We start from the raw sequence: 26,983 nt of genomic DNA, 5'->3' as shown, positions 1-26,983 counted from the left end.
AGAACAAACACACGTATATTAAAATCACTTCCTGGCTCAACATCCTAACGTCACATCCAATTGCCGCGTAGCCACGCCCCACCGTGTTTCGTCACATCCATCTTTATCACAGGGGTTGGCTGGACGGCTCGGCAATGGAGTTTGATCACGTTAAACCTGCTGACAGCAGAATATCCATCTGTGCAGTTAACCCTTCTTTCACCAGAGGCAAAACACAATTGGCGATTTTAACAAAATTTCAGCTAAAACACAAAAAATGATTTTGTTTAAACTGCTCAATGGCATTAGTTTACCTATTATGCCTAATACCTATTATGCCTATTTTTTTTATAATTGTATTTTTATTAGTTTTTGCAAAAAGGAAAGGTTACACAATACTCGTGAATGACATATGTAACAAAAGATATTACGTACAAATGAGATGTCCAAATTAACAAAAAGCTGAAGTTAACTGTAGGTTATACAGAAGTGTAGTCGACATACAAACAAATCGAGACATAATACAGAGGTCATACATACAAATTTCCTGTGTATTAAAAGTGTAAAATTGAGGACCTCTTAAGGGACACCATATACCATAGGTCATAAAAGGGGGAACCTATAAAAAGGCTTGGGGATAGTTAATTGCATACTTTAAGACATAGAGTCTGGAAGAGGTGTCCCAAATTCCAATTGATCCCATGGTTCCCATATTTTATTGAATTGTGGGATATTATCATGTACAATAGCCGTAAGATATTCCTTTCTTCGAATATCAGCTATGAGTTGGAGGAATCTGGACCATGGAGGAGGTATATTGGATAACGCAGTGGGATAATTCTCTTAGCAGCTAAAAGAATGTAGGAAATCAACTGTTTAACAAGTTTAGCAATACCAGTAAAGGGGAGACCTAATAAGTAGTGTACTGGGTCAAGCAGAAGGGACATAGCCACCAAGGTCTAAATTAATAGCATCACCTCATGTCAAAAGGGTTTTATCAGAGAGCGTTGCCAAAAGATATGGAACAAAGAGCCTATATCGAGCCCACAGTGCCAGCACATCACTGAGCTTGAGGGATTGTATTTATGGATGACCTCAGGGGTCTTGTACCAGAGCATGAGAATTGTAATGGAAGTCTCCCTCTGCACTACACATTTGGAGAACTTAAAAGTGGAGGACCAAATCCTATCCCACATCTGGGAGTTTATAGGTCTACATAGCAGTTGTGCCCATCTACACATGTATAGGTGTGTGACTTCAGAGAGGGGGGTAGACGCATGGAGGATGTGGTATGTAGAGGACACCAGATGTAGTTGGTGTGGGCCTTGAGCGCAAAGGTATTCAAAGGGGGTAGGTTTATCCAGGGTCAGGGGCGGGGACAGAGATTGGAAGTAATGCCTGATTTGAAAATAAAAGTAGAACATATGTGTAGGAATGTCGTACTTTTCCCGGAGAGTAAAGAAAGTATGTAGCCTGCGCCTACCTGGGTGTACTAGGTTACGGAGTTGGAACAGGGAGGCCTGCACCCATGGCAGTATATGGCCTAAGGATAAGCTATCTAGTATAGATGGGTTGAATAATGCGTTTGTAAGGGGGGGACAAGATGAGGAGAGGGAGAATTTCTGGTGAAAGTTGCACCAAACAGGGTGAAGTTCATTGGGTCAGTGCATTTACACCTAAAAACAGGGTCAATGCGTGGAGGGTGAGACCATAGTCGGGAGTTTGAGTGGACTGGGTATAGAGCCAACTTCCCAATGTCGGACCAGTGGTTAGGGGCCTGCATGCTGGACCAAGAAACATCTAGATGTGAAGTGTAATAATATTTATCCTCAATCTCAGGGAAAAGACCACGAGCTCGCTATACGATGTGCTTTTCCGTTCCAGATGAATTTAAGGAAACCTCTTTGAATGGCTTTGAGTTGGGGTAGAAGTATGGCGACTGGTAAGGTTTCGAAAAAGTAGAGTATTCTATCTAAAAGAGAAAGGGGATATTTAGCTCATCGTTGGGGGTATCCAGTGATGTCTAGGATCAAGGGGGGGTAATTCGCAGAGTAGAGGGAAGAATAAGTGGGGGTCAGATGTATTCCCAGATATTTGAGGGAAGTAGAGCACAATCTATAAGGGTATGTTTGTGTAAGCTGGGTCAGAAGAGCTGGTGGAATATGCAAAGGTAGGGCCTCAGTTTTTGTTGTGTTAACCTTATACCCTGATATGGCACAAAGTGCTGGAACTTAACCACGGCCCCACAAAACATCTCCCCCTACACACACCCTCCAAATCACATCAAATAGTGGGTGTGTTCAGTCAAATTTCACAAAAACAGTAGGAAGGTTTTAAAGGGTCATTAAATACCAGGATTGCATTACATCCAGAGTGCAGAGCTGTCACTTGTAAACACAGAAACCACACAAGTGATTGTGGTGAGCAGGCACCAAAGGGTCTGAGTCTGAGGTGGTGGAACTGAGTTCCACCAAGTTCCCCCTGAAAAAAAGCCCTGCTTCTAATGCTTTAAAGAAAGGACTTCGAAAGCCAACTTAACCTGTCAAAAGCTTTTTGGGAATCTAGGCTTAAGACAATGGCTGGACAGGAGGACCTGTTCAGGAGGTCTATCAAGTCTATGGTGCAGGGTGTGTTATCCCCCCGTGCCTGGTTGGGACAAAACCCACTTGGACTTTATTAATTAATTTAGGGATGAACATAGAGGAAAGCACAAAGTAAAAGACAATAAAAATGATATAAGCATGTTAAACAGAATAGACTTACTAGTATACGTGTAAGAGTATGTAGACCTCGATAGCAAAAGAAGAAAAATTGGTATCAACCTACAGATCTGATATGTGAGCATGGACATAGAGACATTTAAACACAAAATAAGAACTGAAAAAAAAAGAAAAAACAACATTTGAAAGCCTGAGAGGCAGTCTCATCTCAGGAGGCCTTGGCAGAAACCAAGAGCCAGGTAGGGACACATGAGGGTCTCCAGCAGGGGACTCAGGAGATGGGGTCCGCCCACTCTCCTTGTGAACATAACTATAGCAACATAAGTAAGGGAAAAGAAAACCTGTTGTAACCAGTCAGAACATCAAACCCCATGGGGATGAGAACATTTACCGATGACAAATAGGGTAAGTCAAAAACTGTAGTCCAGACCATAACACTGAGTAGCCTATGGACAAAGAATAAGGTAAGATTCAGGAATTTTGTCCCGGTCGTATCAAGGTATCAAGGAGGTGGTGTGGAAACGAGCTTCTTCGACTGACCCCTGATAGGGGTCCAGACCTGGCTGGGGGTAGAAGGAATAGGACGACCTGGTGCGAGCGGAGGAAGCAGATCTTCTTTTTATGAAGGCTTCTCCTTCCTGAAGATCTTGAAGGCTATATTAGGTGCCCTCTTTTGATACAATGAGGCAAAAAGGGAATCCCCAGTAGTATGGGACCCGGTGGTGCTGTAGGTGTGCTGTGATAGGGTGAAGATTTCTCCATTTGGACAGGGTGATGGGAGAAAGGTCACTGAAAATCTGGATTTTTGTCCCCTTATATGCAATCTGGGACTTGTTGCGCATGGCCAAGGTTAGCGCTACCTTACTGTCATAAAAGTGAAACCGCACAATAATATCCCTGGGCCTAGCTCCAGCCGGAGGTTTCGGACCCAGAGAGCGATTGGCTCTATCCGGTCACCAGTCGACATCCACCACCATGGAGGCCAGTATGTTAAAGAGACCCAGGAGATATGGGCGTAAAGTGGTGTCACCCACCGTTTCAGGGATACCTCGGAAGCGTAAGTTTTGGCACCTCTCCCTGTTCTCTAAATCCTCCTGCTGCAATTGCAGTTGGGAGACTGAATGTTTGAGGGTATAGTTTTCCTCCTCTAGAGCTTGTACATAAAAACAAGTAAAACAGGCGCAATATATAGATACCTCAATAAACTGTACCTAATAGTCCAAGGACAAGAAATATGCATATAAATATGTGTGGATAATATATGCACAATGTCAATCAGGGCTGCCACCTTGGGGGACCGGAAGCCGTGTCCAATGTGTCTAAGAAGAAAAGCAAGGAGAAGGGGCACCTCTGAATATATATCAAAAATACTTTAATAGTAAAAACAATATCCACTCACATGTAAAACTGAGAAGTAGAGTTCTGGCAGCTGAAGTCTTTGGCTCCGGCCCTGGCTTCCCTTCCACACTCTTCTCTTGGAACCCACACCATCAACTGACGGCACCACGTGTGACTCCATAATTGTTGGTGTGCAATCCATCGGACTACTCACAGACCTTGCTACCATTCATCCCTGATGGACTTGAAGTGATGCCAGCGCAAGGACTTTCTGTCACCTGTAGTCCTCCTCTCTCTCCTCTGCTTGGAGACATGCCAGAACTCTAATTCTCAGTTTTACATGTGAGTGGATATTGTTTTTACTATTAAAGTATTTTTGATATATATTCAGAGGCGCCCCTTCTTAGAGCTTGTACATAGTTCACCATCTCGTCAAACTTGTTCTCTACAGCGTCAGCATGCTCACCTATTTGGGTGATTTCTCCCCGCAGTTCTGAAGAGATCTTGCCCACCTCCACCGCAAAGTTGCGGGTGATTTGTAGCAGAAGATTCTGCAGTTTGTTGTCTAGTATGTCCGGGGTTAAAATAGCCTGAGCAGAGGGAGGTTTAGTCCCAGGTACCTGATCTGTGGCAGTGCAAGGTTACTGGCTTCCTCAGTTCCTCAGTCCCCAGAAGTGGATCCATCTTTGCGAAGGGGTTGGCAGGGGAACTCAAAGCCGAGGAATGCGGCCTAGTAATATAACAGTCCTAAGCCATTCCTGGTCGTGGCCCAAACAGCGGACAATAACAGTGCTGCTGCTGGCCAATCTTTCCCATGGGGTGTCCACAGAGTGGAGGAAATGATCAGGCTTACCCCCGATGCTGTATCAGGCTAGTGTAGCTTTGCGGAGGTTACGGAGAGCCAACGGGGCCTGGACCTCACTCAGAACACGTTCGCCATGCCAGAAGCCACGCATGCGCCCCCGAATTAACACTTATATTGGAATATTAGCCAAGTCATTAGAAATAAAATAAAATATTCCCTTGATTGGCATATCCATCTTATCGATAAATTTGATTTTTATTTTTTTTTTTAAAACCATTAACAACTTAATATATAAAATGATAATATTAATTCTACTCTTTAACCTATTTTGCCACATCATTTAGTAATCACTAATAAAACAGTTGATGTTCAATTCCATGTTTAAGCCTTCAGGATACATAGTATGTAAAGTATGAATCCATTTTGTTTCTCTCCCTGACCCTATTTGAACCCCTCCAAGCTGGAAGTACCCTCTTCACACCCTAATTGAAGTGAGGATGGATCTCTTGCATGGATCCGCCTATACAGTAATACTCTGAAACACTATGATACCTAGATCCCTTAAGGATATTTTGCACATGCTCCCCGATTCTCTTTTTAGGAATGCGTTTAGTCCGTCCTATATACATTAGTCTACAAGAGCAAACCAGCACATATACGATGTGGTAATCACAGGTAATGAGATACTTATCTCATAGTCACATCCTGTTATCGCTGAATGAAAAGTGGAATGCCTCCTGCAATTGTTTCTAGCATGACCACATGCTTTACATTTACCACAGGCTATAAAGTAAATGAGAAAAAAATTAAGAATATATAAAAATATAGATTATAGCTATCTGTATTCTTATATATTCTTCATTTATTTTCACTTTATAAGTGAATTTTTTTCTCATTTTCATTTGCAATTCTTTTTTTTTTTTCATATTTTGTCAAAAAAAAATTTTCTTTTCTTCTATTTATTTAGATTAATCCTTGTATAGCACATGATTTCTGGTAATGTTTGTCTATCAATTAATTATTTTAAATAATTTTGTTAAGATGGTCGGCAGGAGGGGGGTTAATAGTTTAGATTGACACAGGTGTGCAGCCGTGTGGTTGTATATTTAAATAGCTTGCTCTTGATACTTCTTGAAACAGTTGACATTCAGCCTAGATGTATTTCGGTCTGTCCAACATAAGGCGGCAGTGAAAAACCAGTGGCCGACCAACTCCTGATCAGCGCTTTCAGCCAATGGCAGATCAGAGTGTTCTGGCGGGGGAGCACCACTGCACCCTCCTGTCGGAACACAACAGCTCAGCGGGGGAGATCACTGCACTAACCTCACATGGTTAGCACAGTGTCTCCGACTGGAGCTGACAATTATTTTTCATGCAACCCGTTGGATTACACACAAAAAAAAAACTTGTAGTGTGTACCCGGCTTTAGTGGTTAGCACTTTTGTCTTATAACAATAGGGCTCTTGGTTCTAATCCCAATCAGCACACTATCTGCATGGAGTTTGCATTTTTCCATGCACTTTCCTCCCACATTCCAATTACATGCTGATAGGTTAATTGTCTTCTGTATGTGTATGTATGCATGAGGGACCTAAGATTGTAAGCTACTTGAGGGCAGGTACTGAAGCGAATGTTCAATATATGTAAAGCACTGTTAACATTGATGGTGCTGTATAATGACATATAATAAATTAGGAACAAACCAAATTAACATATTGGGTGAAACTATTTCAGGTATAAAAGTGTACCATTGTTAGCAAACAACATCACTGTAAATTGTCTCTTCTTAAACCTTGCAAAAAGTATGCTGGCTAGCAGGTGGGTTTGCTTTAGTTATAGTGGGCTCCAGGGCTATTTTGGAAAGGGCATTGTTCTTATGGAAAACTAGTTTAAAAGAGATGACAAATGGGACACATAATGAAGAAGAAAGATACGAAAGCCTGTGAATTAATTTTATGCCAACCACAATAGCTGAACAGTTTTCTAGCAGTGTTGGTTTTGTTGGTTATTTGTGATATTGCATACTATAAATATTTTTTTGTGTTTCTTTTGGAAATAAAACTCTGGCAAGAAACAGACGATGAGTTACATTATAAATCATCTATAGCACACATGCCGAAATAGCAGACAGCATTACATTACAAAGCTGATAAAAAGTTTCATATAGATAATAAACGTGTTACACAATGCCGCCTTTTGGAAGTGGAAAGGCTCTTAGAAAAGATTCAGTGTTCTATCCAGATGTCAATAATAAACATTTCAACCAGAAACAAAAATGGAAATATTGTAATGAAAAACATTTTAATGTACCAAAATACTTGACATCAAACGTCATAATGAGACCTGCATCAAATTTCAATTGTAGAACACAATGCTTGTCAATAGTGCCTACCAAGCTTACTGAATACGCAAACAAATGAATGGTAATATGTATGAAGTATATGGGCCATCAAGCTTATGTAAATACATTAGGATCTGACAGCTAAACACTGCATATTTTTATTTACAGATATGTGTCTTGTGCATTAGGCTGTCCTTATGAGGGAAATATTGAAGCTCGTAAAGTGGCAGAAGTAAGAAACTTGTTTACTATTATTTTTTTTTCTTTTTGGTTTGCAACTACATTGCTAGTTGAGAGATTGACTGGATTTTTTTTTTTTTAATTGTTATACAGTAAAAAATAGAAAATAGTAATAACTTAATATCTACATAGTCAACTTTGTTGTGTAGGTCTGCAATATTGAAGTTTTATGTTAGCCTATAATTCATGGGAAAACAGTAAATTACTGCTTCCTTTGTTCAAAATGAACTAATTTTAAGGCTATGGTATATATTATGTGTTACTTAGGTATCAAAACGATTGTACAGCATGGGCTGCTATGAGATTTCACTTGGAGATACTATTGGAATTGGAACCCCTGGTAGCACTAAGAAAATGCTTGAAGCTGTGATAAAAGAGATTCCAGTTCATGCTCTGGCTGTCCACTGTCACGACACCTATGGCCAAGCTCTCGCTAATATTCTTACAGCATTGCAGGTAAAGCATTTCAAGTCATAAGATCAGCCTTTATTGTCAATAAATCTGAAACAAAAGATGACGATATTGACATGTTTTTAAAATTAAAATAATAAACATGTTATACTCACCTGCTCTGTGCAATGGTATTGCACAGAGCGGCCCTGAACCCCCTCTTCTGGGGTCCCCCACTGGTGAATTTGGCTCCTGCTCTTTTTCGTGTGCCTCCATAGCAAGCTGTCTGCTATGGGGGTACACAATTCATGCTCACTCCCAAGCTGCATGTGTCTATTGAGCCACACTGCATAGACAAACACAGTGGGGCTTAGCATTGCCCTTAGCTTCCTCCTCACTGCATTTGATTGACAGCAGCAGGAGTCAATGGCTCCTACTGATGCTCGAGTGTGAAGAGGAATTTTATACTCAACGGGAAGACTCCCTGTGTAGAAGATAAAGGCCTTTCAAATGTTTAGGCTGCATACTGTATATACACATCCCCTGTCCAGTAGGGTTGCCACATCATCCCTTTAATCCAGGACACGCATTAATTACACGGGTTCTGTGGCTGATTAAGATGGTAATTAAACTCACTTGGTGCTATATCTGCATTAAATCAGCCTCAGAACCTGTGGAATTCATATGTGTCCTGGATTTCTCCAAAACACTGCAATGGCCTCAACACCACTTTACAAAACATAATACAAAAACATTTATAAAAATAACGCTACATGACAGCTAATCACCTTGGTGGATTGCCTCATTGGCCAATAGGGATGTCCAGGAAACCAGATGATGTGAGCAAATTTAAGCAATGTAAGGAAGTGCCAATCTTAGTCTTGTCAGAATGTCCCTGTATTCAACTGAATGCAATATAGGATAATGAAAGCTGCTGGAGGTATGTGCAGGTATGCCCACACTTCATACCTGTCTAAACCTTTTTGTTTTCTTAAAGTAACAAAATCCTTCTAAAACACAGTTTGTCTGAGATACATTATAGATGGCAGTTATAAGATCAGTTCCATGCAATTGAGTCTTAGGTAACATTTATGAATGGAGGGGGTGGACCTTTCAATCACCCTCCCATCCTCCATTTATAGATGACTTTTTATTCAATGGGGGATATGGAATCCATTCCATGCTGCTCCTTTAAACAGAATTAAATTTAAATCTAGCTTGTTTCACAAATTTGGCAAATTTTAACAGAATAAGGGAATACCAGTGTTCCTGACTCAGTTTAGCAGGCATCCAGACCTCATTATTGTCACAATATACTGTACAGTATACTACTGTAGCGCTGGTAGATTTTTAATCTACCGCTGATAGATAAATCTTGTGGGTTACTTGTAGTGTAGTTCCGTACTGTGCCAGTGGGTGTCATTGTCACCATTGGCTGGTGTTGGAAGGGCAACGTGTTGAAGCGTATGAGTGCTCCTTTGTCCCGGAGACAACTCGGTGGAGGTGATCCTCCGAGTTGCATTCTGGGAGAGGGTATTTATGGGACAGACGCCATGTTCAGGGGTTTGTTTTCAGCCACCTGCTGGCCCTCCTGGCCGACAGGTATGTGTTAAGAGTACCACCTCGTGGTCCTCCGTTCGGGAGGCTCACGTCACTGTGGCCTGTGGGTGGGCCCAGAAGCCTGTCTGAGGCCTACTACAGCAGCAGAGGAATGGTCCTGAGCTGTCTATCCCGAGTGAAGAAGCTGGACAACCAAGGAGATCCCAGGGGAGGACCCATCATGGAAGGATCATGCAGAGTGCTGGTCTGGAGAGGAGCCTGGAGACTCGGTTGGAGGATGTATCCTAAAGTAATCTTACTGCATAGTACTGCCGGGTTGGCTTAAAGGTTCAAGTACTGTGTCTGACATTCATCGCAAACCAATACATCCTGTGGCAGAGGATCATACAGGTTTTATTCCAAACGAGTCTGTGGCATTGACTTTTGTTCGTGCTACATACTGGCTGCTAGGCAAGTGAGAGAGGCCTATCCAGGCGGGCAAAGATATTATTCCCAGAAGGGGAGTACATTCAACTACAAGTGCTCAATTCCAAAGATTGTTCTAAAGAATACTAAGGAAAGGTATTTGAGCTTCCCTGCAACTTTCCTTCTGCCTCTTTCCTGCTACTTCTGTTATTACTTGTTCATTAAAGCATTGGAAAATATACTCAAGTGTTTGGTGCTTATATAGTCCAGAGGTAAACTCAACTGGACCCTATACCCAGTGCCGGTGAAACAGAGGTATCGAGACTGAGGGTAACAGCCCGCTTTAAACCAGCAGCTCCACTGAGAGTTAGTGCTACATGTGGGGGCGTCGTCCGGGATTTGTTGGCCATCAGTTCTCGCAACCTGGAGAAGTGTTTCACCAGGAGTTTATGGTGAGAGCTGGACTTTGTCAATTTCTCAGGAGAAGAAGGGGTTAAGAGTTGCAGGACTTTATTTCTGACTGCGTAGACGGTGGGCGCTAGTGAAAGCCCGGGAGCTATGTGATCAGAGGAACAAGTGGGAGGAGCCTAGCCTACTTGACACCGCATGGGACGCGTGTGTGTGGGCGCCAGAGAAGAAGAGAGGCCTCGTGATCGTGCTGAGAAGATCAGAGTGTGGCCATGTCTTTTTCGGTGATGCAACCAACTGTGGGGCCTAAGATGTTCCCTACCAGCACCACTGCGGGTGCTATGCTGACCGGAACCTTGCTTACAGATACCGGCATTCGTCTGAAACCGCAGGGGAGGTTTGTTCTTTATACAGTCGGAGATACTGAAGGACTGGGCATGCTTTGCCACAAGTGTGAAGGACTGGTCATACATCTCCGTCCATTTGTTCGCTGCTCGCAATGTGGAGAATATTTGTTTGTGGTGGAGCAACCTACCATGTGGCCCCGTGCTTATCGTATGGACTGGGCTGCAGGTATCGTCACAGTAGAAGCTGCTACTACTGCTGAAAAAGAACGGCAGGCTGTGATTTAGCCTGTTGTCACCGAAAATGTTCCTGAAAGAGATACTGAGGTAACTGACTCATCGTCCGCGTCCACTATGCCTATCCCTGTTGTACCTGTCCAGAGGAAGGTGGGATATGTGAAGGCTTCCCGCGGCCGTGGTCGAGGCCTACCCCAGAGACTGCCCGAACCGGAGAAGTCCATGTCAGGAATGGGTGAGAGATCACAGGGGAATGTGTCTGGGACTTTGTGTAAATATTTGCCGGCAGAAGAGTTGAGAGATTCGGAGATAGATTCCGTGTCAGATCTCTCCGGTGATGATGATTTATTTGAGACAATGTCACAAGAACTGTTATGGTCTCAGGGTGAAGACGTTACTTCTACCTTAACTTTCTCAGAATGGACATCCCTGAATTCTGGGAGAACATCACCTTGTGTGGAGCCACACAGTACTGTTGGGGAGACATTGCCTAAAGTTACTACTTTGTTGCCGACACCCGTCGGGTCTATGGTGAGCAAGTCATTGAACTCTTGTGTGCCGCCGGGTTTGAGGAAAAATAGATTGTTGCCCAAACTTGCACGTTTACAGAGAATGCTTAACAAGTGTGTGGCCAGGCAATATGGTTTGGAGTTCCCATATGTTACCCAGGACATTATGCAAGAGATTGAAGCTAACTGGGAGCTGTGGTACAGTGAAGCTGTTTGGGACTATTTGTCTGTGCCTAAGCCTTTCCGGAAAACTGGATGTTCTGTTGCTATGAATGAAAGCTTCAGTGGATGTTTCCTACGCTGGAACTATGGTCGGCACATCTATGCTGACAAAGTGGTCATTTGCAGACCAGGAAAAGACGATATTGTGTACTTTATCACCACAGTGGATAAACTGAGAAAGAAACTGACATTGCCAGATCCTCGATTCTACTGGTGATTATGGATAAAGAACTGTGGGGTATGTAGATAGTGTCAGTGTTTAGCGATCTTCGTGGTCAAAATATAATGTTCATCTCAACGTTTCTAAATCTAAAGACTATTTGCTAGCTGGATTTTTCCTCATTGAAAGGACGTGATTTACCTAAAAAAAAAAAATAGGGATGGACTTCTAAAGTTTCTTTAGTTTGTTTCTTTAAAAGGAAAAAAAATATATGGGAAGAGAGTGTCATTTTCCTGCTGGAATGAGACTTTGCTCCCAAACTGTTATTGAGGATATTGTACATATTTGGTGTGTGTCTAACTTTGTTTTTTTCAGGACCAACTGGATCCTCCATCAAGCTGTTAGGATTTTCAGCTAGATAGATAGTGGGGTTGTGACAGTCATAATGTGGTTTTGTTTGCGGATGTGAACATACTGTTATATGAATGTTAAAACTGTATATCTCTATACTGTCTTTCCTTCTTCTTTGCCCTAACCTAAGTTTTAAGCTCAAATACCTACTCTCAGGCTTGGGAGTTATTATTATTTTTTCTTTACAGACGTTGAGTACAACGTCTATTGTAGTGAGGGGAGTATGTAGCGCTGATAGATTTTTAATCTACCGCTGATAGGTAAATCTTGTGGGTTACTTGTTAGGTGAAGTTAGATTTGCCTCTGTTCCAGCTTGGCTGAGTTGTGTGTAGTTCCGACTGTGCCGGTGGGTGTCGTTGTCACCATTGGCTGGTGTTGGAAGGGCAACGTGTTGAAGCGTATGAGTGCTCCTCTGTCCCGGAGACAACTCGGTGGAGGTGGTCTTCCGAGTTGCATTCTGGGAGAGGGTATTTATGGGACAGACGCCATGTTCAGGGGTTCGTTTTCAGCCACCTGCTGGCCCTCCTGGCCGACAGGTATGTGTTAAGAGTACCACCTCGTGGTCCTCCGTTCGGGAGGCCCACGTCGCTGTGGCGTGTGGGTGGGCCCAGAAGCCTGTCTGGGGCCTACCACAGCAGCAGAGGAATGGTCCTGAGCTGTCTATCCTGAGTGAAGAAGCTGGACAATGAGGAGATCCCAGGGGAGGACCCGTCATGGAAGGATCATGCAGAGTGCTGGTCTGGAGAGGGGCCTGGTGACTCGGTTGGAGGACGTATCCTGAAGTAATCTTACTGCATAGTACTGCCGGGTTGGCTTAAAGGTTAAAATACTGTGTCTGACATTCATCACAAACCAATACATCCTGTGGCAGAGGATCGTACGGGTTTTATTCCAAACGAGTCTGTGGCAAAGACTTTTGTTCGTGCTACGTACTGGCTGTTAGGCAAGTGAGAGAGGCCTATCCAGGCGGGCAAAGATTGAATCCCACAAGGGGAGTACATTCAACTACAAGTGCTCAATTCCAAAGATTGTTCTAAAGAATACTAAGGAAAGGTATTTGAGCTTCCCTGCAACTTTCCTTCTGCCTCTTTCCTGCTACTTCCGTTATTACTTGTTCATTAAAGCATTAGAAAATATACTCAAGTGTTTGGTGCTTATATCGTCCAGAGGTAAACTCAACGGGACCCTATACCTGGTGCCGGTGAAACAGAGGTATTGAGACTGAAGGTAACAGCCCGCTTTAAACCAGCAGCTCCACCGAGAGTTAATGCTACACTACAATAGAATTTGATGGCATTCATAGGTTGCTTAACTCCAAAAAGTAAATATGTGAATGTTTCAGCAAGTGGCAGGTGTTCTATAAATGCTGAAGCTCATACTGTATGTCAGATGTTAAAAGCTTGTTTATGATTTCTTATGTTGCCTTGGTGAGGTCAGTTGTGCTAGGTGTCAAAACAGAGTTGATATGGAAACTGACAACTTAAAAAATAAGAAGAAAATAAAAGAAGAAAAATAGAATAACTAGTCTCTACTTGCTCGCTTTTTACCTCTCTGTCAGGGAGATTTCCCCAAACAGGGTGCCCTGCTGTTTCCCATAGTCATGGCTGTGAAAAAGTAAAATGATGGTGCTATGAAGTTTCTTAATAATTCTACAGAGTATGCAAATAATCAGGAAGAACAGCTGCATAAGCTATACCTTCATTATGGCCTTGTGGTGAGGGGCAGAAATGCAAACTACATAAGGACCTCACTAATGGAGTATAGATGATATATAAAGAGGATGCGATTGAACCCATTTGTTTTGACTTTACAATATCTGCAATAAATAGTATTTACAATGCAGGTGATTCAGCTGACAGTAGCTCTCCAAGGTGCTTGTGCTTTAAGCAGCAGTCCCCTAAAAAAAGCAGCAAGGGGGTTTATGTAGCACTTAGTTGGCAATTATATTGGATAAGTAAGTGGTTGCCTCCTCCCTGGTGCAAAGGTTTTAGGGTTCCCTCAGACACCAAGCCAGTTTCCCATGCCTGTGGGTAGGAAAAATTTAGAAAAAAAAATAGCATAATAAAAAATACTTTATAAACTATATTTACCTAACATTTATCTTTTAAGTTATATTGGTGTCCGCAGGGGTCATGAAGCTTTTGATCCAGCATTGGCAGCTTTAAAGGAGCAACATGAGTCCCTCCTTCCACACTGATCAAACCACTCAATTCCATGCAAAATATGAACAGTGATTTCATGGAAAGCTCCTTCACCAGAGTAACCTATGCCCTTGAAGCCTTGCCCGTGACAACCACTTCCATAGTTTCTGCACACATACTGAACTGGCTATGGGTCAGAGGGATCACAAAAAACAGTAATTCAAAGGTAATTTCCACTTACTTTCCCCCTACAGAGGGCATGTTAGTGGTACATAAGCCTTCCCATTGTCAGCACCCCCTGCTGGCCACGTGAGGTGGTCAAGAGCCCACTTCTCTTAGGGTACCAGTGCTAAAGGGGGGGCCCTTGTTCTTTGGGTGAATCTTTCAAAGCACTGAAGAGCATATGAGCTGTATCAGCACAGGAGGGGACTGCACACTCACAGACACTTTGTTATGGGGATGAGGGCATGCACGGGAGGATGCAATCATTTGACAACCAGATGAACTTGAGTGAAAAAGCTATTAATAGAATGTGAGAATAATGAAAAAGTGAGGATAGATTTACCCTTTCCATAGGGTGCATGTTACATTAAATATCCTTTCCTACTGAAGAACAGATTTCACTTGGTGAATCTTGGGCAAATTTCTACTAATTTAGTTTTATATAAAATGCATAAAATAAATGTTTACAATCCTCAAACTTTGTGCATATGACCGGTAGATGATAATAGGGATGGGCCAAATGGACCCCTGTTCGGCTTGCACCAGAACTTTCGAACACCGTGAAAGTTCGGACCTGAACAATGAACCCCATTAAAGTCAATGGGACCCAAATGTCAAAAATCAAAAGTGCACATTTTGAAGGCTTATAGGCAAGTAATTGGGCATACAATGGTTATAGGGGTCTGGGTCCTGCCCTGGGGGACATGTATCAATAAAAAAAGTTTGTGAAAAATGTCATTTTTAAATGAGCAGTGATTTTTTGATTTTTAAAGTGAAAGCATAAAAATGAAAAATCCCTTCCAATATAGTGCCTGGGGGGTCCCCTTAGTCTACCTGCAAAGTGGCAGATCTGTACCATGTCTAGAATCTTCTGCAGCAATAGTTGCATTTATAAAGCCAAAAAAAAAGAATTTTTCCCTGCAAGCTGCCTTTATTTTGCTCAGCAACAGCTGAGGAGAGCCAGTGTGTATGATGAGGCCACAGTGTAGTGCATTGGGAACAAGATTAGAGATTTTTTGGATACATTCTGGTGTCACTTTGACTTTGGATAGAAGTAACGGGTGCGTAAAAATTGGTCTTTGGGTGTTGGTGGCACCTTCCCACCGTAACCTTATAGAGGTAATCTTGATGAAAGCAAGAACTGGCCTTGCTGTAAAAAATTGCAATGATATGCACCTGTCAAACAGGTGCAGAAAAATTGGTCTTTTGGTGTCGGTGGTGCCTTCCCACTGTAACCCTATAGAGGTAATCTTGATAAAAGAAAAGAGTTCCTGGGCGGCAATTATTAAAAAAATTTTGAAATGCCTCATTTATCTGAAAGCCTTCTCCAACGCTCCTCTCTTGACCAACACAAGACTCAAAACTATGTTTTCCACGACACTGTAACCTACTGGAGTCAGGAAAAACGTTCAATAAAATCCTCTATAATGTGTTCTCAAGTGATTTTATCTTCTGCACTCTCTGTGGGGACAGGATGGCAGTAACGCACACAGAACTTATATGGCGTTAAACTGGCAGTAACACACACAAAACAATATGGTGTTAAACTGGCAGTAACTCACACAGAAGTAAATGGTGTTTAACTGGCAGTAGCGCACACAAAACGATATGGTGTTAAACTGCCAGTAACACAGAAGTAAATAGCGTTAAACTGGCAGTAACTCACACAGAACTAGGTGGCGTTAAACTGGCAGTAACGCACACAGAACTATATGGCATTAAACTGGCAGTAACGCACAAAACTATATGGCATTAAACTGGCAGTAATGCACACAGAACTATATGGCGTTAAACTGGCAGTAACACACACAGAACTATATGGCATTAAACTGCCAGTAACGCACACAAAATGATATGACGTTAAACTGGCAGTAACGCACACAAAACTATATGGCATTAAACTGGCAGTAACACAATCAAATAGACGGTGTTCAACCGTCACTACACTGATGCTATCTGAACTGTCCCTACTCTAGCTATACACTAATGTAAAGAATACTGACACGGTCTCACTACACTGCACTGAATCTATCTGAGCTGTCCCTACTCTACACTAATGTATGTATGAATGATACAGTCTCACTACAGTACAGTGAAATTATCTGAGCTGTCCCTACTCTAGCTGCACACTTTGCAAAGCTGAATGATGGTTCTCCTCACTACACACACACACACACTATCCCTAGACTGACATTAAACTAATATTCTACACTGACAATTAAAGCTAAATAGCACAGTATAGCACACTAACTAACTAATAGTACTAAACAGAGCCCTGCTCTATCTCTCTCCATGCCAAAATCACACTGAAAATGGCTGCCATTGAAAGAATACTTTTATACTGTGGGGCGGGAATGAGCTATCATGATGACAGTGTCCAATCATGACTCTGACAGTGCTCTGTTCCCTGACTGGCTGAAGCTTTCATTGCTTCAGCCAATTGGGGCTTACAATGCACTGTTTAATGCATTGTGGTCGGTACAGGGGGGTGAACAAACGTGTTGAGCCAGGTGCTGGGAATGGGTATTCGCCTGTAAATCTTTTGGATGCCATTATGTTACATGAAATTGTCTGTTTATCTGATGCTTATATATTTGTCTCGGGCAGATGGGAGTTAGCATTGTGGACTGTGCAGTATCTGGTCTTGGTGGATGTCCTTACGCAAAAGGTTCAACTGGGAATGTTGCAACAGAAGATGTGCTTTATATGCTAAATGGACTTGGTATTCACACGGTAATACTTTGAGCATATTTCGCTTATTTTATTATTTGTATGCTTATTTTATGATCTACTATATTTCTGTTCCATCTGATAGGCAGGAGTATGCTTGTCATATTTACACACAGCCACTGGGAATGTGTGTGTGAAAAAAAACAAAAAAACATTTGCTGCTATACAACAATTCTGATCCCCAGCCTGTTTCTATTTGTAAACAAAGCAGTTAGGGATTTTTGAGTGAAGTCATAGATCACATATGGTCATGGCTATATATGGTCAATGATGTCAGGCAGTAAAATAAAAAAAATGCATGTGTTTACCTTAAAAACCCATACCAGATCCTTTTCATTGATGAGAATTTGGTATGGATTTTAAGAGGGGACCCCTACATAGCAAAAATATGGCATCAGGACTTTTAGGTCTGGTATGGATTTTAAGGGCGGTGCCACATACAAAAAACCCTACAAAAACAGTGTGGAATTTACCCAAAAATGCATACCAGAGCCTCATCTAAGCATGCAGCCTGGCTGGCCAGAAAAGAAAGGGGTAGCAAGCATGCCCCCCCCCTTTGAACCATATGCCACCATCATGCCACATGCCCTTAACATGGAAAAGGTACCCTGCCAGATGCTCCCCCTGGCAAGGCACCATGTCCCTGTGTTGTTGGGGATAAGGGCTTCTTTCCCAAGACCCTGATCCCGTGGCTGTGGGGGAACTTATCAGAATTTTTAGCCTGCTTTTTAACCACCTTAATAGCATATACTTTCACCCCCTTCCTAACAAGGCCAATTATCTGCTTTCAGCACTGTCACACTTTGAATGCCAATTACCCAGTCATACAACACTGTACCCAAATTCTATTTTTATCATTTTTTGAGACAGATAGAGCTTTCTTTTGGTTGTATTTAGTCTCTACTTGATTGTTATTTCTTTGTTATATAAACACAAAAATACTGACAATTTTGGAAAAAAATAGTTTTTCTCTGTTTCGTTATACAATTTTGCAAATAAATAATCTTTCTTCATAAATTTAGGCCAAAATTATATCTGCTACATTTTCTTTGATAAAATTAACCTAAATGAGTGTATATTATTTAGTGTATTTGAAAGTCGACTTGGTATATGTACAGTATTTTAAAATTGATCAATCCTACTGTACTCATGTCTCTTTTCTTGGGGCCCTAAACTGCCAGAACAGTACAAATCCCCACAAATGACCCCTTTTTAAAAAGTAGATAGTCCAAGATATTTAGTAAGAAGCATGGTGAGTTGTACGTTTTTGACACAATTTTTTGGAAAATTAAGAAATTAAATAAATCTTGTTTTGTTTCTGGATTTTTTTACTGTCACCAGAGCAGTATGGTAACATCATTTTTTTCTTTTTTTTTTTACTTTTTTTAATCTTTTTACATTTTTATTATAGTGACGCTGTACTGCTTTAAGGAGGTGATCAGGATTTTTTTTGAATATTTAATCACTGTTATAAGCAATCATTTTTATGAATTCATTCATGTGCCATTGTGTGCTATTGTGATAGCTGTGATTGGCTACAGCTATCACATGGTACAGGTCTGCTGTGATTTGCCTGTACCATGTGATCACTGTGACCAATCACAGAGAACACAATAGTACACAATGAATGGCTATGAATGAAAGCCATTACTATTGACGTGATTGTTGTGATTGGTCACAGTGATCACATGGTATTGTGACTGGCCCACAGCGGGTGACAGATCGCGCTGCTGTGTGTATCCACAAGGCGTGCTCCTGGAGGAGGTCATATGACATCCACCCAGAATTAGAAAGGTCTCTCACGGCAGTTATTTTACAATAGGTCTGGGTGGGAAATAGTTAAATATGGAGGGTCCCAGATTTTCACCCTCTACATGAATGAGTAAGGGGTACATAGGTCTGGTTACTTATTCTCAAAAAATGTAAATATAAAAAAAAAACATTCACAACATAGTGAAGTCTTTTATTAACAGAATTCCCTCAAAAAAGTCTCAAGTTGTAAATCCATTGTCATTCACATCATCCAGCAATGTAGATAGAGTATCAATCATGATGAATAATGATCCCAACAACCCTACTAACACAAACACGACAACCCCACCCAAAACACTCTCACTGTGAACTCACACCCTCCCTGCCAGTTGGTGAATGTCAACAAGTCGACCAGTGATGCTCCCTGATCAAATATGATTTTGACCATATTTAGTCAATAAAATAACCTGGAATGCTTGCTAAGGGCAATGCGATCATTGGTTGCTAGGATGCTGGCAGCCACCTACGTCCAAACAACCAATAATGCTATGCTGCTTTTTTGCATTCTAGCAACCAGTGCTTATGGCCTGGTATTAATACTGTCACTAAATGAATGGTTCAGGCAGGTGCATATGGCCTCCATAGCCCTGAACTCGAATATCGTCCCTAAGTACCAGTCATCAAGAGGGGCAGCTCTGACATTAGCAAGCCAAGCACTGCTCCTCTACCAAGATGGCTGTCTTCACGGAGAGACACAATTCAGAACAAGGCATTGTAAGCTAGTAATAGCCAAAAAACCTGCTATAGTGAGTCTACAGGCAATACTGATAACTAGTCGTTTGCACTCTGCTTACATTTCTTTGACACGGCACCCACAGTACAGGTATTAGCACAAATGTTTCACACATCTATAAAATGCCAAATGCTTTTATTTATAGGCCCATAGGTAGGTACATGCTGCGTTTCCGGGCAGTGAAAGCTCAGGTTGGAAGACCCAGCACTTTCATAAATGAGGCTGTTTGTATGTACAGACCAATTTCAGCATGAATTGCTGCTGTTTCAAGGTGCTTTGTTTATGACTGATTTAACCTGTTATCTGTGTGTATCTGTACAATATAAAAAGTGCATATAGTCTATTTGATGAATCTCCCTGATTGGGATGCAAAGCCATCCTGTCAAGCACTCGTTAGACCAATTTATGTATTTGTTTTACCATTATAATGGGAGCTTTCTTCTCTCAAGCTGTTAACGAGCAGAGAGTAAACAGATCTCATCGCTCTTCTGAACTTATGAACTATACTTTCTGCTTTCTGGTCACAACACAAATATTATGAACCACTGATCCCATTTTTTTTTTTTGCAGTATCAGGTTCTGTTGCTGCATTATTGGTACTCTCCCTTCTGTGTTGCAGGTGTTATTCCTTCTGCATCAGCACAGCAGTGGTATACCTTTGATTTTTTTTTCCCATGGTGCAGCAGCACTAAAAATATTTAGGGTATAATTGCTGTCCCCCCTTCTGCATTGCAGGTGTTTCTCTTTCAGCACCAGCAGTGGTTCCCTTTTTCTTTTTTTTGGCCTTTCCTATTTTTTTAAATTTTTTTTATTTTCGTTTTTTTGCAGCAGCAGCAGTGAAAAAAATTCTCCACAGTTGCTGCATTGTTATTTTCTTAAAAAAAAAATATATAATAAAATGGTTTATAGTGCACCAAGCACAAAAGTATTGCACCCAAGCACCATATTCCCTTCCCACACTCTGTAATAAAGAGTTCTAAAAATCCCCACCAAAAAATAAAAAACAATAATAAAATGGTCTATAGCGCACTAAGCGAAAAAAAAAAAACCTCCAAAAAACCCCCATCATGTCTGGAAGGCCAACAAGGAGAGGCAGACGCTCACAGGCCACTAAAAGAGGGCAAGCAGCCTCTTTTTCTACAGTGAAAAGTGATGGTCGTGGACATGGTGCATTCTGTGCAGGTGAGGCACGCTTGTCTTTTTTCCGCTGCTGGCCGGGTTATTGAGCCACAACATGCATAAGAGTTGGTGGAGTGGATAACTAAGCCATCCTCATCCTCCTTATCCTCTGTCACCCAGGCTCATACTTGTTTGCCTTCCACCGCAGCTGCCAAAGTGGCCTATTCCACCGGCTCCTTGTCCACAGCTACTCCTTCCGTAGCTCCACCATCATGCACAGAGGAGTCACCAGAATTATTTGATCACAATGTTGGTTACATGCTGCTGGAGGATACGCAGCAATATGAATGCTGCAATGTTGGTTCCCAGGTTGAGGAAAGGAGAAACGTGAGCCTAGAGAGAGGGGGTGCCACAGAAAGACAAACTAGCAGTCATGTTCCCCCAGCTGCAGCATACTGCCAAGTTTGCTCCAGTGATGAGGAGGGAGGGAATGATGAGGTCACTGACTGTACTTGGGTGCCTGAGAGAACAGAGGAGGAAAGTGAGGAGCAGGCACAACTCCAATGAGGCAGGATGTCTTCCAGGAGCCAGCTTGAGGGCAGCCACCCTATTGCATCATCACAGAGCTCTACAGGTGCAGGGCACTGCTGACTCCTCACTGACTTCCAAAAGTTTATTGGTGTGGGCTTTTTTCAACACATGTGCAGTAGATCTCAGCATTGCTGTTTGCAATCTCTGTCTGAAGCAGATCAAGCGTGGCCAGAACACCAGCCGCTTGGGCACCACATGTGTGACAAGACATATGTTGACCTGCCATGCAGGGCCACCATCAGGGGGTACAGACAGTACTCATGTAGGGGGCCTGAGTGTCCCTAGGGGCTCGGCTGGCCAGGGTCCACTCCCCCCTACAACAGAACATGAAATTCATCTTCTACCAGCTCCACCGCTAATCTGCGTGCCACTGCAGAGAATCATAAACAAGACAAGCGTCCGCCGCCTACTTTTACTTTCACCCCAGCAACCCCCCCCCCCGGCATTTTGTAAGTATTCGGCGCATAGTAATGAAATTTAACAAGCCCGCTACCCAAGCACCAGCCAACGCCATCTTTCAGACTGGCAACATCCCCAGCAGCAGGTGATCATGGCCAGCACTCGCTCACTCCTTTTCCATTCCCTGCTGAGGGAAAAAAGGCACAAGTGGACTATCTCGGTACAATGTGGGAAAAGTATAAAATAAAGTATATAGACAATCGTAAAAATTAAGAAGAATTTATTAATACAAAATACATATGACTTGGTCATACACAGTACTTTGACTAGTTTTGTGGGGTAAACCACTTCATCAGGAAATACATCTGTAAATAGACACAGGGTCAATGGCAATATCGTCAGAAATATATACAACATTAGTAAAAATTGTACAATTGAGTGAAAGAGGGAAAAGGAATAGTAAAAGTGTAGGGCTGCTTACCCAAATCCTGATGCAATTAGAGCACAGGACAAACTGAAATACAGACTTCTCCTTACTCCTCATCTGGAATCTTCTAGCTCTACTATACCTCAAGGCTTCTCAAAAACCTGCACTGAGAGGAATGATGGTATAGCATTGGGTGCCACAAGTACTTGCAGCCAATCTGCTAGCAGTACACCACCTGTTGATTTCAGCAGGCAAATTTCGCTACCCCAGTTGCTGAACCATAAAAAAATATATACTGCCCCAGCCATCTACATGCTCATTGTCTAAATGCTAGCTTGGCCAAATTGCTAGCACTGCAACTGCTGCCTTTTCAGCTGGTAGACTCTGCCCCTTTTCATGAATTTGTGGAATGTGCTATATCACAGTGGCAGATTCCAAAAAGAATTTTTTTTTCATGTAAGGCCATTCGAACTCTCTACAGTCATGTGGAAGGCAATGTTTTGGCCTCGTTGGACAGGGCAGTCAGCAGCAAGGTTCACATTACTGCTGACTTATGGTCTAGCAGGCATGGTCAGGGACATTACATTTTCTTCATGGCACACTGGGTAACTCTCCTGGCAGCTGGCAAGGATGCAGGGCAGGGTTCAGTACTGGAGCTTGTTCCGCCACCATGCCTTCAAAAAGCTGGTGGTGATTCTGCCACATCTGTCTGCTCCATCCCTCCTCTTCTTCTTCCTCTATGGCCTATTCTGCTGAATTGTCCTCTGAACCAGCAGTGCTCCCTAAGCGTTCAAGGGGCTACACAAGCAGTCAGGCTAAAATATGCTATGCGGTGCTTCAGTTGATCTGTCTAGGGTAGTGGTTCTCAACCCTGTCCTCAAGTACCCCCAACAGGCCATGTTTACAGGTTTTCCTTTATCTTGCACAGGAGCTTTAAACCAGTCAATGGCTTGGTATTTTGGACAGCTATTTTGGCTAAGAGAAATTCCCAAAACATGGCCTGTTGGGGGTACTAGAGGACAGGGTTGAGAACCACTGGTCTAGGGCACAGGAGCCACACTGGGGCAGAGATTCTGTCAGCTCTGCAGGGGCAGGCTCAGAGGTGGTTGATGCCACGGTGGCTCGAGCCAGGAATGGTTGTATGTGACAATGGCACCAACCTTCTCTCCGCCCTCGGACAGGGACACTTGACACATGTTCCATGCTTGTTACACATCCTGAATTTGGTGGTGCAGCATTTCTTGAACAGATACCTAAGCTTACAAGATCTTCTGAGGCAGGCCAGAAAAGTCTGTGGCCATTTCCGACAGTCATACAATGCCAGTGCTCAGCTGGCTGACATTCAACAGTAATTCAACATGTCCACCCAAGGCTTCATTTGTAACATGCCCACCAGGTGGAACTCAACATTGGTAATGCTACAGTGGCTGCACACACAGTGGAGGCGTGGTTGTTCATGGCATTTAGGGGGTTACATAAGGAGCTCTGTAGAGCCCTATCTGGCACTTACCCCATGCTACCAATTGGGTGGGCGCTCTTTCCATACTCCAGGGGATGCTCCATCTTATGATCTTTATTGGTGAGTAATGCTGCGATATCCACTACTGACCACCTATACTAGACGGCCAGCACTGTATTTTAAATATGGTGACATATGGACCATGACTGCATGTGCATGTATTTTGGCTCCTTGATTATTGATTTTTGTTTTGCGGCATTAAATCACCAAAAAGGTGTTATTCTTTGCTTATAAATATAAAGCATGCATTTAACATGCCTTTGAACGTGTATGTCTTTTTTGTCCGTTACATGTGTACATATACACTAGCCAATACTACTCCTCTTTGACAAGGTTAGGACAATATAATAGAATTTAAGCCAAGTTCTCATAGCTCCATATGCAGATTTGCATTGACTATACATACACCCCTGTTTCTCTGTTCAGCAGCCATACTGTATATAATCTAAAGACCTCCCTGCCGCACATCAGCCCTGCTGGGCACGTTCTGGTATTCTGGTCTCGCTGGGCTTCTCTTGGTCGAGCGGATCTGGCACACAAATCACCCCTGGGTGGATTTGGCTGTTTTTATATTCTACTGTATGTGGCTATCATATAGTTTCTCATCATCAACATGTAAGTCTGTTTTGGTATAATTACCACAATAGGCAAGGGCTAGACTGTATATGTTTCTAAATACTGTATTTCTTAAACTTTAACTGTTTGCATTTTAGTATGAATGCTTTCATCTATTGATACACCCCTGAAGAAGGAAGCGATTCTGAAAATCATTGGATGTGGCCCCTGAACTCCGTCTCTGCTTCGCGTTGGTCCAGGACCCCTAACAGTATATAGCCATATTGTTACGTTGATGTCAACTTGTATAGCCACTTTTCTCTCATTGTAATGAGATGTTTGTAATTATTGTTATGATGGATTTTTATAGATTATAAGAATAAATATTTTATACTAATTTTTCTTATATGATTCATTTTCTGGTGGTGTCACACAATCACCAGGGCCTTTAAAGTCCCATAAGGGGAAACCCTGTTCTTTGTCTATCCATACATTGGGATGTCGGCCCATCCTCCAGTTGAATCTATCTCAACTTTTCTTTGTCCCTGCACACACAGCAGAGGGCCATCAATGAGTACCTGTGTGAGTATGGCACATGGACAGGCTCAAGGGAGCTTGGCTTCTTTTTGCCACACCAGTGGCTACTGATAAAGGATGCATGCGCTGTACTGTCACCATTTGAAGAGGCAACAAAGATGGCAAGCAGCGACAATACATGCATCAGTGACACTGTCCCTCTAGTCTTTCTGCTGGAGAACACGCTTCGTAACATCATGGACATGGCACTTGAGGCAGAACAGTGGGAGGAAGAGGAGGACTTCCTTTCCTCTCAAGGCCCCCTTTATCCAGATACCATTCCTGCAGGACACACACAAACACACAGGAGGAAGATGAGGAGGAGGAGGACTGTGTCAGCATGGACATGGAGGATAACATATAACAGTCTTCAAGGGATGTTTTCAGTCCCCAGAAACCCAAGGAGTTGTACATGGCTGGGAGGAGGTAGTTCCAATGTCATCCTTGGTGACCCAGAGGACTCAGAATCTCATGCCTCTTCAAACTTACACTGCATGAGCTCCCTGATTCTGCAAGGTCTGTGAAAGGACCAGAGGATTCGTGGTATCAAGGAGAGGGATCGTTACTGCCGGCAACCCTTTTTGATCAACGTTACAAGGGTAAAATTGCAAAGCTCATCCTGCCTTTGCAGAGGGAGCAGAGGATGAAACATATTCAGGACGCCTTGAAGAAAAATTTGTATAATGCCTTTCCAGACCCTGTGAGGTTAGCATTTCCTGCACCACGTGTTTCTGAGGCTTCGTTCGGTCAGAAGAAGAGCGGTGGAGAAGGTGGCTGGCTGACCAATGCTTTTAAGCAATTCTTTAGTCCTCAGTGCCCAGGGCCCTTAGGAAAGTTGTACTGTGGCAGAATGGCATGGCTAGGCGAAACGACATTAGGTAACGTCGCTTCGCCCTATGGCCTAGGGGCCCCCTTCTCGCCCACGGAGCCGATGTGAGTGCCTGGCGGTCACGATCACCACCAGGCTCCCGCTATCGCTTGGGGCACGAACCGGGATCTGTGTTTGTAAACACACAGTTACTGGTTCTCTGAGGGAAGAAGAGACAGATCGTTTGTTCATACAGAGTATGAACAGCGATCTGTCATCTCCCCTACACAGTCCCCTCCCCCCTTCAGTTAGAACACACACTAGGGAACACAATTAACCCCTTGATCGCCCGATAGTGTTAACCCCTTCCCTGCCAGTGACATTTTTACGGTAATCAATGCATTTTTATACCACTGATCTCTGTATAAATGCCAATGGTCCCAAAATTGTGTCAAAATTGTGCGACGTGTCCGCCATAATGTCACAGTCTCGATAAAGATCACAGATCACCGCCATTACTAGTAAAAAAAAATTCTAATAAAAATGCCATAAAACTATCCCCTATTTTGTATACGTTATAACTTTTGCGCAAACCAATCAATATACGCTTTTTTTTTACCAAAAATATGTAGAAGAATACATAACGGCCTAAACTGGGGAAAAAAATCATTTTTTAATATATTTTTGGGGGATATTTATTATAGCAAAAAGTACAAAAATTTTTTTTTTTTTTTAAATTGTCGCTTTTTTGTTTATAGCGCAAAACATAAAAACCACAGAGGTGATCAAATACCACCAAAAGAAAGCTCTATTTGTGGGGAAAAAAAAGGATCTCAATTTTGTTTTGGTGCAATGTCGCATGACCGCGCAATTGTCAGTTAAAGCGACGCAGTGCCGAATCGCAAAAAGTGCTCTGGCCAGGAAGGGGGTAGAATCTTCTGGGGCTCAAGCGGTTAGAGGGCCGTTTTTTTTTTTTTTTTTTTTTAAATGAAATTTTTTTTTTTGCATTTTAGTGTAAATATGAGATCTGAGGTTTTTTTGACCCCAGATCTCATGTTTAAGAGGTCCTGTCATGCTTTTTTTCTATTACAATGGATGTTTACATTCTTTGTAATAGGACTAAAAGTGACACCATTTTTTTTTAAAAGAACAGTGTAAAAATAAAAAATACAAGGTAAAATAAATAAGAGAAAAAAATTAAAAATTTTAAACGCACCCTGTCCCACCGAGCTCGTGTGCAGAAGCGAATGCATACGTGAGTAGAACCCGCATATGAAAACGG

General features: G+C 42.5%; 1 protein-coding gene across 3 annotated transcripts in view; it reads left to right on the top strand.

Annotated features, from left to right (window-relative positions):
- The window catches only part of HMGCLL1 (3-hydroxy-3-methylglutaryl-CoA lyase like 1), a 129,062-nt gene that overhangs the window by 83,974 nt on the left and 18,105 nt on the right, over nt 1–26,983 (top strand). For 2 of the 3 annotated variants that reach the window (XM_073626686.1, XM_073626684.1), the window contains 3 exons: nt 7,352–7,415; nt 7,691–7,879; nt 17,040–17,165. In XM_073626686.1, coding sequence (XP_073482787.1) covers nt 7,352–7,415; nt 7,691–7,879; nt 17,040–17,165 — 379 coding nt within the window. Of the gene's footprint in view, nt 1–7,351; nt 7,416–7,690; nt 7,880–17,039; nt 17,166–24,475; nt 24,613–26,983 lie in introns of those variants that run through there. The other variant, XM_073626685.1, reaches the window with a different exon arrangement.

This window comes from Aquarana catesbeiana, linkage group LG04 (genome assembly GCF_042186555.1).
Source record: "Aquarana catesbeiana isolate 2022-GZ linkage group LG04, ASM4218655v1, whole genome shotgun sequence".
NCBI lineage: Eukaryota > Metazoa > Chordata > Amphibia > Anura > Ranidae > Aquarana > Aquarana catesbeiana.
Note: the sequence above shows the minus strand (reverse complement) of the source record. Positions and strands in the feature narration are given on the sequence as shown.